Source organism: Cynocephalus volans, chromosome 7, assembly GCF_027409185.1.
Source record: "Cynocephalus volans isolate mCynVol1 chromosome 7, mCynVol1.pri, whole genome shotgun sequence".
Taxonomy (NCBI): domain Eukaryota; kingdom Metazoa; phylum Chordata; class Mammalia; order Dermoptera; family Cynocephalidae; genus Cynocephalus; species Cynocephalus volans.
The window spans coordinates 126,982,117-126,997,863 of record NC_084466.1 but is presented as its reverse complement, the minus strand read 5'-3'; the positions used below and the strand labels follow the sequence as shown (position 1 = coordinate 126,997,863).

General features: G+C 44.5%; 1 protein-coding gene and 1 long non-coding RNA gene across 27 annotated transcripts in view; one reads left to right on the top strand and one right to left on the bottom strand.

Moving 5' to 3' along the window:
- The window catches only part of SORBS1 (sorbin and SH3 domain containing 1), a 230,309-nt gene that overhangs the window by 124,840 nt on the left and 89,722 nt on the right, over positions 1-15,747 (top strand). For 12 of the 23 annotated variants that reach the window (XM_063102753.1, XM_063102742.1, XM_063102751.1 and 9 more), the window contains 3 exons: positions 321-347; positions 473-585; positions 13,051-13,419. In XM_063102753.1, coding sequence (XP_062958823.1) covers positions 321-347; positions 473-585; positions 13,051-13,419 — 509 coding nt within the window. Of the gene's footprint in view, positions 1-320; positions 348-472; positions 586-13,050; positions 13,420-13,561; positions 13,742-15,747 lie in introns of those variants that run through there. The other 11 variants (XM_063102755.1, XM_063102750.1, XM_063102754.1 and 8 more) reach the window with 3 other exon arrangements.
- LOC134382284 (uncharacterized) lies at positions 6,618-13,747 on the bottom strand. Of its 4 annotated transcripts, none has more exons than XR_010024065.1 (4): positions 13,419-13,747; positions 12,081-12,921; positions 10,623-11,270; positions 6,618-10,314 (listed from the first exon to the last, which is right to left on the bottom strand). It is a non-coding gene; the product is annotated as an uncharacterized LOC134382284 (long non-coding RNA). The 4 variants fall into 4 exon arrangements; XR_010024063.1 differs by having other exon boundaries at positions 12,407-12,921; positions 13,419-13,745; XR_010024066.1 differs by having other exon boundaries at positions 12,407-12,658; positions 13,419-13,743.

The following is a 15,747-nucleotide window of genomic DNA, read 5'->3' as shown; positions in this document are numbered from 1 at the left end:
TGAGAGTGAGTAGGGACTGGATGGTAGAGTTCTGTTGCCTTTTTGTCTGTAAAATAAGAATGTCAAGGGACAATTGTTTCTTCATTACTGTGAATGTGAGCCTTGTGTTCTCAAAGGTCAGCGCCTGTGAGCACATCATGGTTTAGAGTGGGTTCCTATGGTAATCAGGCCATCGTGACTGAGGGCATTTTGTGTCAGACAACGGGGTGCTGGATTTTCATCCTTCTCTGCAGTTCGTGCTTGTTTCCTGCAGATGTAACCCTTTCTTCTCCCCCCCACCCCCTTTCTTCTTGTTTTCATCCTTTCTGCACCACACGTAGGTCTGGAGCCAGAGAATTCCTCAGCAGGTATGGTTTCTCTTGCACTGTTCCTTGTCCCTGCCTTCTACCAGGGACCCCTGAATTAGAGGGGAACCAGAAACTGTTCACTGTGAGTGATAGGTGTTTTTTTGGCTTTTTTCCCTATCTTTCAGATGAGTGGAGGCTTTCTTCCAATGCTGATGCCAATGGAAATGCCCAGCCCTCTTCACTCGCTGCCAAGGGCTACCGAAGTGTGCACCCCAACCTTCCTTCCGACAAGCTCCAGGTAGGCATGTGCCTGGGGGCAGGGTGGGACTGGTGAGTGGTACCTGTTCTTGAGTCTTTTATTTTTTTTTTTTTTTTTTTTTTTTTTTTAAATTTTATTTTGTCGATATACATTGTAGCTGATTAATGCTCCCCATCACCAAAACCTCCCTCCCTTCTCCCTCCCCCCTCCCCCCCAACAATGTCCCCTCTGTTTGCCTGTCGCATCAACCTCAAACAATTGTTGTTGTTATATCTTCTTCCCCCCCCCCCCGGTTTGTGTGTGTGTGTGTGTATGTGTGTGTGTGTGAATTTATATATTAATTTTTAGCTCCCTCCAATAAGTGAGAACATGTGGTATTTCTCTTTCTGTGCCTGACTTGTTTCACTTAATATAATTCTCTCAAGGTCCATCCATGTTGTTGCAAATGGCAGTATTTCATTCGTTTTTATAGCTGAGTAGTATTCCATTGTGTAGATGTACCACATTTTCCGTATCCACTCATCTGATGATGGGCATTTGGGCTGGTTCCAACTCTTGGCTATTGTAAAGAGTGCTGCGATGAACATTGGGGAACAGGTATACCTTCGACTTGATGATTTCCATTCCTCTGGGTATATTCCCAGCAGTGGGATGGCTGGGTCGTATGGTAGATCTATTTGCAATTGTTTAAGGAACCTCCATACCATTTTCCATAGAGGCTGCACCATTTTGCAGTCCCACCAACAATGTATGAGAGTTCCTTTTTCTCCGCAGCCTCGCCAGCATTTATCGTTCATAGTCTTTTGGATTTTAGCCATCCTAACTGGGGTTAGATGGTATCTCAATGTGGTTTTTATTTGCATTTCCCGGATGCTGAGTGATGTTGAGCATCTTTTCATATGTCTGTTGGCCATTTGGATATCTTCCTTAGAGAAATGCCTACTTAGCTCTTTTGCCCATTTTTTAATTGGGTTGCTTGTTTTCTTCTTGTAAAGTTGTTTGAGTTCCTTATATATTCTGGATATTAATCCTTTGTCAGATGTATATTTTGCAAATATTTTCTCCCACTCTGTTGGTTGTCTTTTAACTCTTTTAATTGTTTCTTTTGCTGTGCAGAAGCTTTTTAGTTTGATATAATCCCATTTGTTTATTTTTCCTTTGGTTGCCCGTGCTTTTGGGGTCGTATTCATGAAGTCTGTGCCCAGTCCTATTTCCTGAAGTGTTTCCCCTATGTTTTCTTTAAGAAGTTTTATTGTCTCAGGGTGTATATTTAAATCCTTAATCCATTTTGAGTTGATTTTAGTATACGGTGAGAGGTATGGATCTAGTTTCATTCTCCTGCATATCGATATCCAGTTTTCCCAGCACCACTTGCTGAAGAGGCAGTCCCTTCCCCAGTGAATAGGCTTGGTGCCTTTGTCAAAGATCAGATGGCAGTAAGTGTGTGGGTTGATTTCTGGATTCTCTATTCTATTCCATTGGTCAGTGTGTCTGTTTTTATGCCAGTACCATACTGTTTTGGTTATTATAGCTTTGTAGTATAGCTTAAAGTCAGGTAGTGTTATGCCTCCAGCTTTATTTTTTTTGCTGAGCATTGCTTTGGCTATTCGTGGTCTTTTATTGTTCCATATAAATGTCTGAATAGTTTTTTCCATTTCTGAGAAAAATGTCTTTGGAATTTTGATGGGGATTGCATTGAATTTGTATATCACTTTGGGTAGTATGGACATTTTCACTATGTTGATTCTTCCAATCCAAGAGCATGGAATATCTTTCCATCTTCTTGTATCCTCTCTAATTTCTCTCAGCAGTGGTTTGTAGTTCTCATTATAGAGATTTTTCACCTCCTTGGTTAACTCAATTCCTAAGTATTTTATTTTTTTTGGTGGCTATTGTAAATGGGCAGGCTTTCTTGATTTCTCCTTCTGCATGTTCACTATTGGAGAAAAGAAATGCTACTGATTTTTGTGTGTTGATTTTGTATCCTGCTACTGTGCTGAAATCATTTATCAATTCCAACAGTTTTTTTGTAGAGGTTTTAGGCTGTTCGATATATAGGATCATGTCATCTGCAAACAGGGACAGTTTGACTTCATCTTTTCCAATCTGGATGCCCTTTATTTCCTTCTCTTCTCTGATTGCTCTGGCTAGTACTTCCAACACTATGTTGAATAGGAGTGGTGAGAGTGGGCATCCTTGTCTAGTGCCTGTTCTTAAAGGAAAAGCTTTCAGCTTTTCCCCATTCAGGATGATATTGGCAGTGGGTTTGGCATATATGGCTTTAATTATGTTGAGATACTTTCCCTCTATACCTAACTTATAGAGGGTCTTTGTCATGAATGAGTGCTGAACTTTATCAAATGCTTTTTCAGCGTCTATAGAGATGATCATATGGTCCTTGTGTTTGAGTTTATTAATATGGTGTATCACATTTATTGATTTGCGTATGTTGAACCAATCTTGCATCCCTGGGATGAATCCCACTTGATCGTGATGAATAATTTTTCGTATGTGTTGCTGTATTCTGTTTGCTAGTATTTTAGTGAGGATTTTTGCATCTATATTCATCAAGGATATCGGCCTGTAGTTTTCTTTTTTGGTTATATCTTTACCTGGTTTTGGTATCAGGATGATGTTTGCTTCATAGAATGAGTTTGGGAGATTTGCGTCCGTTTCAATCTTTTGGAATAGTTTGTAAAGAATCGGTGTCAATTCCTCTTTGAATGTTTGGTAAAATTCTGCTGTGAATCCATCTGGTCCTGGGCTTTTCTTTGTTGGGAGCCTTCTGATAACAGCTTCAATCTCCTTTATTGTTATTGGTCTGTTCAAATTTTCTACGTCTTCACGGTTCAGTTTTGGGAGCTTGTGTGTGTCCAGAAATTTATCCATTTCCTCCAGATTTTCAAATTTGTTGGCGTATAGTTGTTTATAGTAGTCTCGAATGATTCCTTGTATTTCAGATGAATCAGTTGTAATATCGCCTTTTTCATTTCTAATTTTTGTTATTTGAGTCTTCTCTCTTCTTTTTTTTGTTAGCCATGCTAATGGTTTGTCAATTTTATTTATCTTTTCAAAAAACCAACTTTTTGATTCGTTGATCTTTTGAATTGTTTTTTGGTTTTCAATTTCATTCAGTTCTGCTCTGATCTTAATGATTTCTTTCCGTCTGCTAACTTTAGGATTGGATTGTTCTTGTTTTTCTAGTTCTTTAAGGTGAAGTGTTAGGTTGTTCACTTGCCATCTTTCCATTCTTCTGAAGTGAGCATTTAATGCAATAAATTTTCCCCTCAATACTGCTTTTGCAGTATCCCACAGGTTTTGGTATGATGTATCATTGTTTTCATTAGTTTCAATAAACTTTTTGATTTCCTGCTTGATTTCTTCTTGGACCCATATGTCATTAAGTAGAATGCTGTTTAATTTCCATGTGTTTGTATAGTTTCCAGAGTTTTGTTTGTTATTAATTTCTAGTTTTAATCCATTGTGGTCTGAGAAGATACATGGGATAATTGCAATTTTTTTGAATTTATTGAGACTTGATTTGTGACCTAATATGTGATCTATCCTGGAGAATGATCCATGTGCTGATGAGAAGAATGAATATTCTGAGGTTGTTGGGTGGAATGTTCTGTAGATATCTGCCAATTCCAATTGGTCTAGAGTCTTGTTTAGATCTTGTGTTTCTCTACTGATTCTTTGCCTAGATGATCTGTCTAATATTGACAGTGGAGTGTTCAGGTCCCCTGCTATTATGGTATTAGTGTCTATTTCCTTCTTTAGGTCTAATAGAGTTTGTTTTATAAATCTGGCTGCTCCAACATTGGGTGCGTACATATTTATGATTGTTATGTCTTCTTGATGGATCAGTCCTTTTATCATTAAGTAGTGTCCCTCATTGTCTCTTTTTATGGTTTTTAGTTTAAAGTCTATTTTGTCAGATATAAGAATAGCCACTCCAGCTCGTTTTTCTTTTCTGTTTGCATGGTAAATCTTTTTCCATCCTTTCACTCTTAGTCTGTGTGAGTCTTTATGGGTGAGGTGGGTCTCTTGTAGGCAGCATATAGTTGGGTCCTGCTTTTTGATCCAGTCAGCCAGTCTGTGTCTTTTAATTGGGGAATTTAAGCCTTTAACATTAAGAGTTGTTATTGAAAGGTGTTGATTTATTCCTAGCATTTTATTGGTTGTTTGGTTGTCTTAGGTGTCTTTTGTTCCTTGCTTTCTGATTTACTGTTTGGTTTCTTTGTTTGTTGGTTCCTTAGGCTGTAGATAGTGTTTTTGTTAGCTTGTTTTCTCTTCATGAATGCCATTTTTATTGTACTAGCGGGTTTTGATTTTTCTTGGGTTTTTATGGCAGTGGTAGTTATTTTTCAGGAACCAGACCCAGTATTCCCTTCAGGATTTCTTGTAAGGGTGGTCTTGTGGTAGTGAACTCCCGCAGTTTTTGTTTGTCTGAGAAATATACTATTTGCCCCTCATTTCGGAAGGATAGCCTTGCAGGGTAGAGTATTCTTGGCTGGCAATCTTTGTCTTTTAGTATTTTGAAAATATCATCCCATTCCTTTCTAGCTTTTAGGGTTTGTGATGAAAAGTCTGATGTTAACCTGATTGGGGCTCCCTTATAGGTGATTTGACGCTTCTCTCTTGCAGCTTTTAAGATTCTCTCTTTGTCTCTGAGTTTTGCCAATTTGACTATGACATGTCTTGGAGAAGGCCTTTTTGGGTTGAATACGTTTGGAGATCGTTGAGCTTCCTGAATCTGAAGATCAGTGATTTTTCCTATACCTGGGAAGTTTTCTGCCACTATTTTGTTGAATATGTTTTCAATGGAATCTCCATTTTCCTCCCCTTCTGGAATGCCCATGACTCGGATATTTGAGCGCTTGAGGTTGTCTGATATCTCTCTCAGATTTTCTTCCATGTCCTTGATTCTTTTCTCTTTCTTTTTGTCTGCTTGTGTTATTTCAAACAGCCCAACTTCAAGTTCAGAGGTTCTCTCTTCAACTTCGACAAGCCTGCTGGTTAAACTCTCCGTTGTGTTTTTTATTTCGCTGAATAATTTCTTCAGTTCAGCAAGTTCTGCTACATTTTTTTTCAGGAAATTGATTTCCTTGTATATTTCCTCTTTCAGATCCTGTATACTTTTCCTCATTTCATCATGATGTCTAGCTGAGTTTTCTTGTATCTCATTCAGTTTCCTTAGAATTATCACTCGAAATTCCTTGTCAGTTATTTCAAGGGCTTCTTGTTCTATAGGATCTAGAGTATGAGATTTATTAACTTTTGGTGGTGTACTTTCTTGATTTTTTGTATTTCTGGTGTCTTTTTTTTGGTGTTTATTCATTGTGGCAGGGGGTTTCACAGTCCACCGGTTTAAGACTAATGACTAACTAGGATGTTGCTGTGGTTGCCAATTTGGTATGGCTCCCGCCGTGACTGCTCAGTTGGCCTCTAGTGTCTTGTGTGTGTGGTTGCCTCGGGTCTTGGGCTTCTCCGGGGAGCCACCTTTCTGGTCAGCTTGTACTCTGCTGGGCTGGTGGATCACGTACCACAGGGTGTGTGATCTCTGTTGAGCTTTCACTTTCTGTACAGGACTTCTCCCCGTTCAGTGTGCTCTGGCCCAGGCTGTTAGATCGTGCAGTGGCGACCCCACCGGGTGTGTGGTTCCTGTCGAGTCTCCGCCTCCCTGGCCGCACGTCTCCCCCCTCTGTGCACACTGTGCTGGGCTGGGGCGTGTGTTCTGCACCCCTCGTCTATCAGCTGGGCCTTCAAGACCCTGCTCAGCACCGCCTCGCCCAGGAAGTCTACCAGGTTTCTGCTAGGCACAGACGACCGGTCTCTCTGGGTGCCTTTGTAGCACTGTGTAGATCTTTTTCGGGTCTTGTTCACCTTTGTATCCCCCCGGTATAAACCGAGTCTAGTGCCCGCCTGCAGCCTGCTCTCCGGCAGGTTCAAGCGGACCTGGGAACTCTCCTACCACACTATTCCCAACCAGAAATTCGTTAGGCTTTTTTCCAAACTGGTGGTCGCAGAGATGGTATCTGCCTCCCAGTAACAGGAAGTTTACCGGGGCGGAGTCCAGGGTGTGGTGGAGTGACAGTCGGCCCGCCCGTACTTCCTAGCCCTCCCAAAACTGGTCGGGACGCCCCACACCCACAGCCCTGCCAGAGAACCGCGGAGGGAGTGGGAGAGGAGGTCGGCCCGCAGGGCCCGGAAAGCCCCGCGCCAGGCCAAGCAAATGGGCTCAGTGATGGCCGAGCAGGGCGGAGCTGCCCGCACCTGGGAAAATGGAGGCAGCACCGGGGCAATGAGTGGCCTGGTGGTGCAGGCGGAAGCCGCGTGGGCATCCACCCCCCCGAACAGAGCTGTGCCAGGGATCACTCACAGTGCTGTGCCAGGTCGGGCGCTCGCTCTGTCTCTGGTTTGTTGCCTTCCGTGTTCTCGGCGCTGCCGCCTCGGGCTGTTCAGTCGCGGTGCCGCTCGGGCGCTCCTAGGAATCTTCTTTAATGCCGGCCTGAAACCTCGAATCCTGAATAGGGCAGCTGGCCGCCTTCTTCAGCGCGGCCCCGGTCTCCGGGATCCTGGCTGCATCCACAGCAGCCCTGGCGCCGTGTTCCCTGTTTCAAGACTCACTTTTGCAGCTAAGAATCAGTTCTTTTCCTGCTCCACACTTCAAAGCTGTTGCCTGTAAATGAGGCAGCCTCTCCTGCCGGGGGCAAAGTGGCGTTGAGCCCCCACGACCGGCCAGCAGCAGCAGTCCTCCCTTAAGAGATGGCCAGAGGAAGGTCCACAAGTTTCCCGGCTGCCTGAGGCCCAGTGGCCACCTTTTCCACCTCAGCTACTCCGCGCCAGCCGCCGCAGCCGCCGCCATCTTGAAACCTCCTGTTCTTGAGTCTTTTAGCTTAGACTTGTGACTTCCTGCTTGCCCAACTGGATAATGGAATAGCTTCCAGGCTTTTGACCAACTCTGGAAAAGCTCTGCAGGGACCAGAGTTAGTTGAGGCCAAGGGGAGCAGAGGCATGGGTTGAGGTTGGTCTGTGCCAGGGCATTGGAAATAGGCCTTGATGTTTTGTAGTTTGATACATATGTGGACATGTTCTGAAAGAGGAATCCATTTAGCCTTGAATTAGTAGGAAAAAGGCCCAAGCATCTTTTTAAAAAACTCTTTAGGGTATATATTTGAGAGAAGAATGCACCTGTGTTTGTTCCATTACTTTTGTGGAGCTCTAAGAGTTCTAGTAACTACCTACCCCTACAGATTAAGATCAGGTAGCTGTGGCCAGACCCTAAATCCAGTGGCCCAGGAGCAGACAGAAGTCAAAATGGCAGCACAGCTTAAATAGCCTAGTTCTCCCTTCCAAAAGAAAATCCCCCAAAGCTGTACAACTTGAAGTGGGGATAATCTTGCTTAAGTCTTTCCCCCTGTGTGGTTTTCTTGATCTTTCTTTTTTTCCCCCTCTCTGTTGCTACTTTGTCATTCTGATGATAGGAATGACCTTGTTTTAATTCAGGTGATCTGTGAAGAATGTTTTTTTTTTTTTTTTTTTTTTTTTTACAGAGGAGCCACATCCACAGAATGGTACAGTCTTCTCTTAAAGGAAGTTGTGCTGCTCAGAAAATGTTGCAGAAATGTGTTCCTTGTATTGTCCACTTCCCTGTGCCTGCCTTCTGTGAAGGGGCTCTCAGAACTCACAAGGAGCCTGGAAATTTTGCAGGTCCTTCTGAGTTCCTGCCCTGTTTCCAACGATCCTCTGGCTCCTGCTCCTGAGGACATAAAATTGCACTGGCCACTGAAATGAACTTGAGTCAAAGATGATGCCTTCCTTTCTCTCTGCAGACCCCTGTCTTCCCAGGCTTAGAGGTGGTCACCTAATTGCCTTGTGTGCTGAGCAGCACCATTGAGGCTTTCTGCCACCTGTCATGATGTGACCCTTAAGTACAGCTATGTGCTTTCAGGGCCACTGGTGGGAGTCAGGAGCTGCGAATGTGCCTGGCCTCCTGAAGTCCTCATTAGACACAGGGACTTGGGAAAGTCAGTTGTACGGTAAATGACTTAACATAGTGTTCCCATTTCTGAAGCCTTCCCCAGAGTATAAATGTGCTGCGTGTAGTAGATTCGCTTCCTGCTCAGCCATCTTAAGAATGGATACAGTCAGCTCTGTCCAGATTAGAAAGCAGTGCTAATTAATTCAAAGCAAATGTGGAAGCATATCTTCTTCCGCTGTCAGTGACTTAGCCCAAAGCGTAACTCAGTAATTCATTTTACCTTCTTAAGCAGCTCTTCTAAAGAGATCATTTTGAAAGCATGTGAAGTTAATAAAAATTCCCTTTAAATATATTTATGAGGGTACTTCAGAAAGTTCATGGAAGGATTTCTGTTGTCTTTTAATTCCATTTTTCCATGAACTTTTTGAGGAACCCTCATATTTTACACAGCTTTATTGGGCATCTCTATTGTGTTCAGGTCACCATGTTAAACGTTGCTCAAGGACTTTAAGGATGAGCCTTATATATAATAAGGGTTAGCATCCTGTAACATCTCCTATGGACGGTGTGTTTTTTTTTTATCTGTTACTGTCCAAGAATTTTCTTTTTACTAGGGCTTATTAAAGGGGACCTGGTAAATTGCTGATATGAGGTTTACTCTGCATATTCAGTGTCATTGAAATTCTGGCTATTCAAGTTTCAAGAGCCTTTGGGTCATGCATTACCTCTCGGATTTGTTTCGTGAATGCAAATGTGACTTCTTGTCTGTACAGCCGAACTCTATGTATGCACTTGCTTAGTCAGAGCCAAGGTGGGCTAGGCTGGTGACTTCCCAGGCTTGGTTTCAGCTGAAGAAAGCTCTCAGATCCCCTGCAGGCATAGCATCTCCTCATGAGGACTGAGTTGGGGCCGAGGAGAGCCATGACTGTATGGGAATCCTGTGTCTTGCCAGCCTGGACCCCCTGCCTTGCTCTTTCCACCCTGATAACAGGGAACCAGGGCTTCCCTCTCTCTGACATCATCATCATCATCATGGTGGTCCCCAGTGGGGGTGGGGACTGGCAGTTTCTGGAACTGTATAAAACTGTAAACATACCAGATTTTTCAAGAAGTCTCATTTTTTTTCACTGACCCACCTTCTCAAAAGATAAATGGAATTCCATGAGTAGACATCTGCTCGGGAATGCAAACTGCCTGTGTGATTCCTACAACATTTACAATAAACCAAAAAGTAGTTCCTTTCATGTAAAGTCACTGTGCCTTGACCCTCCTTCTTAGGGCTAAAAGAGGCCCCAGGACAGGAAGACCTTTGGCTCTCATTGCATTGTCATCGCTCTGGGGAAGTGTCCTCTCTACAGGGTCAGAGCCCTGGGAAGGCTTGTGCCTGATGTAATGCAGCCCTGGCACCATATATGGCCACAGCCAAAATAAGTTAAAAACTCATTGAAACTGATTTCTATCTTTGGACAAGAAGTCACATGTGGGATGCTTGAGCTCCAAGTAAAAGTAAATCTGAGCCCAAATCAAAATAGTCTTTTGCTTACCTTGCTACAGCCATTATCAGCTTACCCTCACTGTCTTTGGTGCGTGCTAGTCCAGGTGTCTTGTTTCTGGAGAGCATCATTTAGTCTGTAAACGTGCCCCAAACTCTAGTCTAAGTTCACTGAAACCAAGTGAGTTCATCTGAAAGTCTTTGCTCTTGCTGAGTACCGGAGAGGGGCTTTTCATTTTGTATTTTTGGCTGACACATAGGGCCACATTCCACTGACACTGTCATGGGTGCCCTGTGGAAGGGACAGGTGTCGAGTTAACCAAGGATTCCCAAATAGCTACCTCTCTATTTAGGTTATTTGTAACTTGAAAACTGAGTTTAATGTATATGTTATTTACTGTTTCTGGATTGATATTCTAATGCAGGCTCATAAAGCTTTCTCCCCTATTCACCCTTTCTACTATCCCTTCTCCTTGGTACCTGTACTTTACAAAATATAAAATTAAAGAACAACCTTAGATAGATCCACATGTTTGCACCCTCCCAGGTTTTGGTCACAACCCATTTACCAGATATTGACCAAACTCTGATATACCTCACCTGTGCAGTTTGGGGGAAGATTCTGGTTTTCTTCAGGTACTGAGATATCTTTAAAGATAGGGACCAGTGAAGAAAATCTAGGAAAACCAACTTTCTTCATCTCATGGTCTGATTCCCAGTTGAGCCACAGGTTGGCAGATGACTCATTGAAGTGAGGGTTTGGAGAGTCCCCTCATTTTCTGACGCATTGAGACCCAAGGAGGAACGGTGTTGGGGCTGGGAGGAAATGAGATGTGAACTATAGCTCTTTACCCCTGAACCTGTAACCGGAACTTTGGCTTAAGCTGTGAGTCTGAGGCTGATTATTCAACTCTGGGATTGATTCTCTGTGCTGGGTGGGGATGGGGCTGGAATTTGGCAAGCCAGGCACAGTCCAATCCAGTAGTGCTTCATTGCCTGGTCCCTTTTTCTGTGTGCATCAGAAATGGGAAACGGTGCACTTTTAATCTCATGCCTGTCCTCCTAATAAGTTCCATCAAATTGTTTCCAGTGAGAAAAGAGCACAGGTATATTCAAAGTCGTTAGCGTTCTCTTCTTGGCGAGTTTTAACTTGTTGTGCTTATGGAATTGAGTGCAGAATCTCGGTGAATCAATTAAGACATCTGTCTCCTGTGAACACAAATAAGGATGGTTCTTCCAATTCTTTTCCTAAGGGAAGAGAATAAAATGCAGTCAGATGTGCTGAAGTCAACTTAAACTTATAAAGCCAAAAGCTTAAAGAGAAGTCTTGAGGAAAGGAGGTTTGAGAGAGAATTGGGGGCTCCGGGTTTCTTCCACTGGCATTCAGTTCCTTTGGCACCAATTGGCTTAGAACATGGCCTATTATAGGCTGGGCTCAGCCTCCCTGGGATGTAGAGGAGAGTCAGGCCTGCTTTTCCAGGTGAGTATGATTCAGTCCTTGACTTTACCTAGAAGAAAAACGTGGGCACCATGATGAGTCTAACCTGAGGATTTGCTTAAAAACGTGTCAAGAGTTGTTTTTGTGCAGATCATGTTGTGTTGCTGTTTCTAATGGTCATCCTTCTTTCCATTTCCCCTCCTCTTTCTTTCTCTTTTTCCTGTTTTGGTATTGCATCTTGAAAATACTGCTAAAGATTCTCTCTGCCCCACACCCTTCTCTCCCTCAAGAGGAGCGCTTTGCATGGCAGCCCCCCACCACTTGCAGTACCTACAAGGACTCCCTCTACCTGCGCTCACCAAAGCCTTACATCCCACCCAGCACCCCCAGCCAGCAGAAGCCCTCACACCCCCAGCCCATCTCTGTCCCCCTGGCAGCTGGATCGGCTCCCAAAGGTGCAGTGTGTCCTGGTCCCTCGCTTCTGGGTTCCACGTTCCCTAGTGCTTCATCCCAACCCCAGCATCACTCTGTAGCCACCAGGACAGTTTGTAGTAAGAATGTGAGCTCTAACCCGCGTCATGAGGCAGTTGGGAATAAAAAGGTCAGCAGCTTATATGTACCTTGTTTATCCAATAACATTTGCCCGGCGGCGTCAGAAAACTCTCGTGTTGCACGTGACCCGGCCAAAGGCACTCCCTCGGAGGCTGTGGGCACCCGAGCACCAGCTCCCAGCCTTGTCTCCCCCACAGCCGGCACAGGGAAACCACCCCCTGCTCTTCCTCCTGACCCTCCCAAGCTGTTCTTTGACATCCGCCAAGATGCCGTTAACCGTGGCGAGAGTCCTCCCTTGGGGACTCGGGCTTCGTTCCCAGATGCAGTGAGACCACCTGTGCTAGGCCCCCAGGTTACCTCTGATCCTGAAAACCAGAAGAGCAAAGAACCTTACCTTTTGCAGCCGAGTTATCCAGCCAAGGCAAGGAATTAGGAGTGTCTGTGTGTCTTCTATACCGTCTCTTTCAAAACTGATGCAGGCAGCTTGTTTGTTCTCCAGGCTGCCCTACCCTCCTGTCCTCGTTAATATTGCTGTGGCTTGAACCCCGAGTTCTTCTCTCTAAACATCTCAGCACAGTCCTCTCTCTGTTTCCTTCTCTCTCTTTTCCGTAAATGTGTAAGTATGCCGGAGCGTGGAATCCATAGACTAATAATGATATGATGAGATATGGGGTGTTCATGTTTTATAACAAGGTGCCAAAAAGTTGTATTTACTCCCAAGCTTTCAGGCTCTACTGCAGTTTCGTGGGGTTAAACACAGCCTGCCTGCCTGTTCTGTTGTTCTCTCTCTTTCTCATAAAGTGTTAAAAGGATTCAAAAATAGATGATGGAAAGTCAACTTGGATGGGGTTCCCTCTGTGTCACTGAGTTATCAGGAGGCCAACTGGCTAGCACCGACTGTCTCGTGTACTGTGAGGAAAGGGCACCGATTAAATATTTCTCAGAGTACATCATTGCATGTCCCCTCTCAGCTGTTTAATGTGGAGTTCCTGCCTCTCTGCCTACCCCTTTACATAACGACCCCCTTATTTCCTACAGGGTGCCACTTCCTGCAGCCCAGCCCAGCCCGAGGTAATAGTTGTCCCTCTCTACCTGGTTAATACTGACAGAGGGCAAGAAGGCACTGCCAGACCTCCAGCTCCTCTGGGGCCGCTGGGCCACGTCCCCACAGTCCCGGCGACCGCCTCCGCCGCCTCACCTCTGACCTTGCCGACTCTAGATGATTTCATTCCCCCTCATCTGCAGAGGCGGCCCCACCACAGCCAGCCAGCCAGTGCGCCTGGCTCCTTGCCCCCCGTTAGCCAGACACCACCATCCTTCTCACCGCCGCCTCCGCTGGTCCCTCCCATCCCGGAGGCCCTCCACGGAGTCTCGGAGCCTGACCTCACGGGAGCTGTTTCACGTACCGTAAGCTTGCTGGACTTCCCTCCCCGCAGCTTTCCGGAATGTCTGCTCCCGGCAGTCAAACTCCCCTTTCTCACTGAAGTCCTAAGTTGGGAGGAAAGCGTTGGCTGCTGCTGTGCTTGTGTGGTGACTGGAACTGTGTTTGCTGTCACCAGAGTGCATGCCTCCTGTGTGTGTGCTGTGGGCCTCTCTCAGCTGCTCATGCGTCTCTCTCATACCTCTTCTCTGTCCTCTTGGGCATGCACGTCTTCGTTCACCCTCTGAGAAAACATCTGCGGCCTGTCCTTTGGCTGGTTGTGCTCTTCCTAAGCCAGGCAGATGTAAGGTGAGAGCTGAGGAAAGCTAGAGAATTCTGTGGAAAAGCCAACAGCAGATGTGGTGCTGCAGAACAATTTGCCAGAGAGCAGGGAGGTTCTAGGGGAGGAAAAGATTCACTCTTTGGTTGATTTAGTGAGTAAACAAACTCTTACATACAGAATGGCAGAGAGTGGGTTTAAGAAAAAAAAAAAAGTTGGGCTTAATTGAATAAATGAGTTTGAAAACCTTGAATAAAGGTTAGGACAGTTTTCTCAAAAGACAATTGCCAGGGCCCCTGAGGAGGAGGTCCTAGGGGCCTTTGTGGCAAAATGGTGCACAGTGGTCATGGAAAATTAAAGGGCCCTGACACCTCAGGTCCCATCCTGTGGGGAGGGGATGAGTCCCCATCACAGGTGGTAAAGCCCAACTGCTTTAGAGAAAAAGCCGAGTCAAAGTACTTGGGTCAAATTTTTCCTCAGGAGCCCTAGCAATTGAGAGAATCTGAAAGAACACCCTCAATGTTGTAGAATGGCGATACATGGATATACTCAAAGGGCTGGGGGGTTCAGTGGGATTGAGTAGTAAAAGTTCCTATTATGGTGCTTGGCATAGAGAAAGTGCCCAATAAACATTGGCTACATTGCTGAGAACTTGCCCTGGCAAATGGGGGGCAAGAGTCGCTGAAAAGTAACCAGATAATTAACAATCATTGAGTTCCTACCATATTTTAGGAATTCTGCTTGGTACCATGGATATAATCATGGACAAGCCAGGGCCCCTACTCTCACAGGGTGTTTTTGGGCAGTGTATGGATTCTCAGGCTTAGTGTACATGGGATCATCTGAGGGGCAATGAGCCTGTTTAAATGGTCAACTCCAGGTTACAGTCCTGGACTTTCTGATTGAGTGGGTCTGGGAGGGACCTAGGACTCTCACTCGGTAGCAAGCACCCTGGGGGTTTCTGGTGTAGGGAGACCACACACTACATTTTGTATCACTGCCAGATACAGTGATCTGGTGAGTCAAGCGATTGGCTCATGGAACTAAATGCTCGCTGACATCCCTTTGTGTAAAGAGATATTCATACAAAACTGATCTAAATGGCTTGTTAAGCTGAAGCCAGTCATACAAAAAGCAGGAAGAAAACTTTATTCCTTTAAAAAATTTTTTTAATTTACACTGTAATTGTACATATTTATGGAGTATAATCTGATGTTTTGATACATATGTATAGTATAATAATTGAGTCAGGCTAGGGTATCCATCACATGTATTTCTCATCTCTTTGTAGTGAGAACATTCAAAAGCCTCTCCTCTAACTATAACATAATATACAAAACTGGGAAGGAAGCTATTTATTTGGCTTATTAGAGATATTATAAAGAGGCATCAGACACACCAAAGCTGGGAACTGCTACATCCTGGGCTCAAATCTCTAGTCTCTAGATTAAATCAAATCTCAAATCTCTAGATGCAGCACAATTGTAGTCAAGTCAGGATGAGGCCAAATGTGGCCCATGGGCTTGGATATCCTTTGAACTTTGAGGTTTGCAACTGAACCCTGTTGGAGAAAAATGTTAGATTGTTCCCTGATATACCTCCAACTCCTAGCTGAACTTCTAGGTGAATTTAGAAACACTCTTTAGAGTAGTATAGGCATCTTCCGTTTGGCGCATGTTTCTCTAGAGCAGCAGTTGAAAAGAGTCTTATTTTTAGTGCACTCACATACCATGTGAGTAGTTTTGTTGTGTACCCTATAATTGATCATTTGTGTAGATCTAGGTTCTTATATCGAGTTTGTTTCAAGTGTGCCAGGACAGATAGATCACTGTCCTCAGTTGCTCAAACCTGACTAATCAGCTTGGTGTAGACTTCCCAGAATGACTACGGTTGGCCTGATAACTTCTGGTTTAGACCCGGGTAATAGAGTAAGAGGTGAAAAAGGAAACTGCTCGGATTCTTCCTCTGAATAAAAATTGTCAAGAGGAGGAGGAGCCCCTGTTGGTGGTGTCCGAGCTGTACCACCTGCAACCTC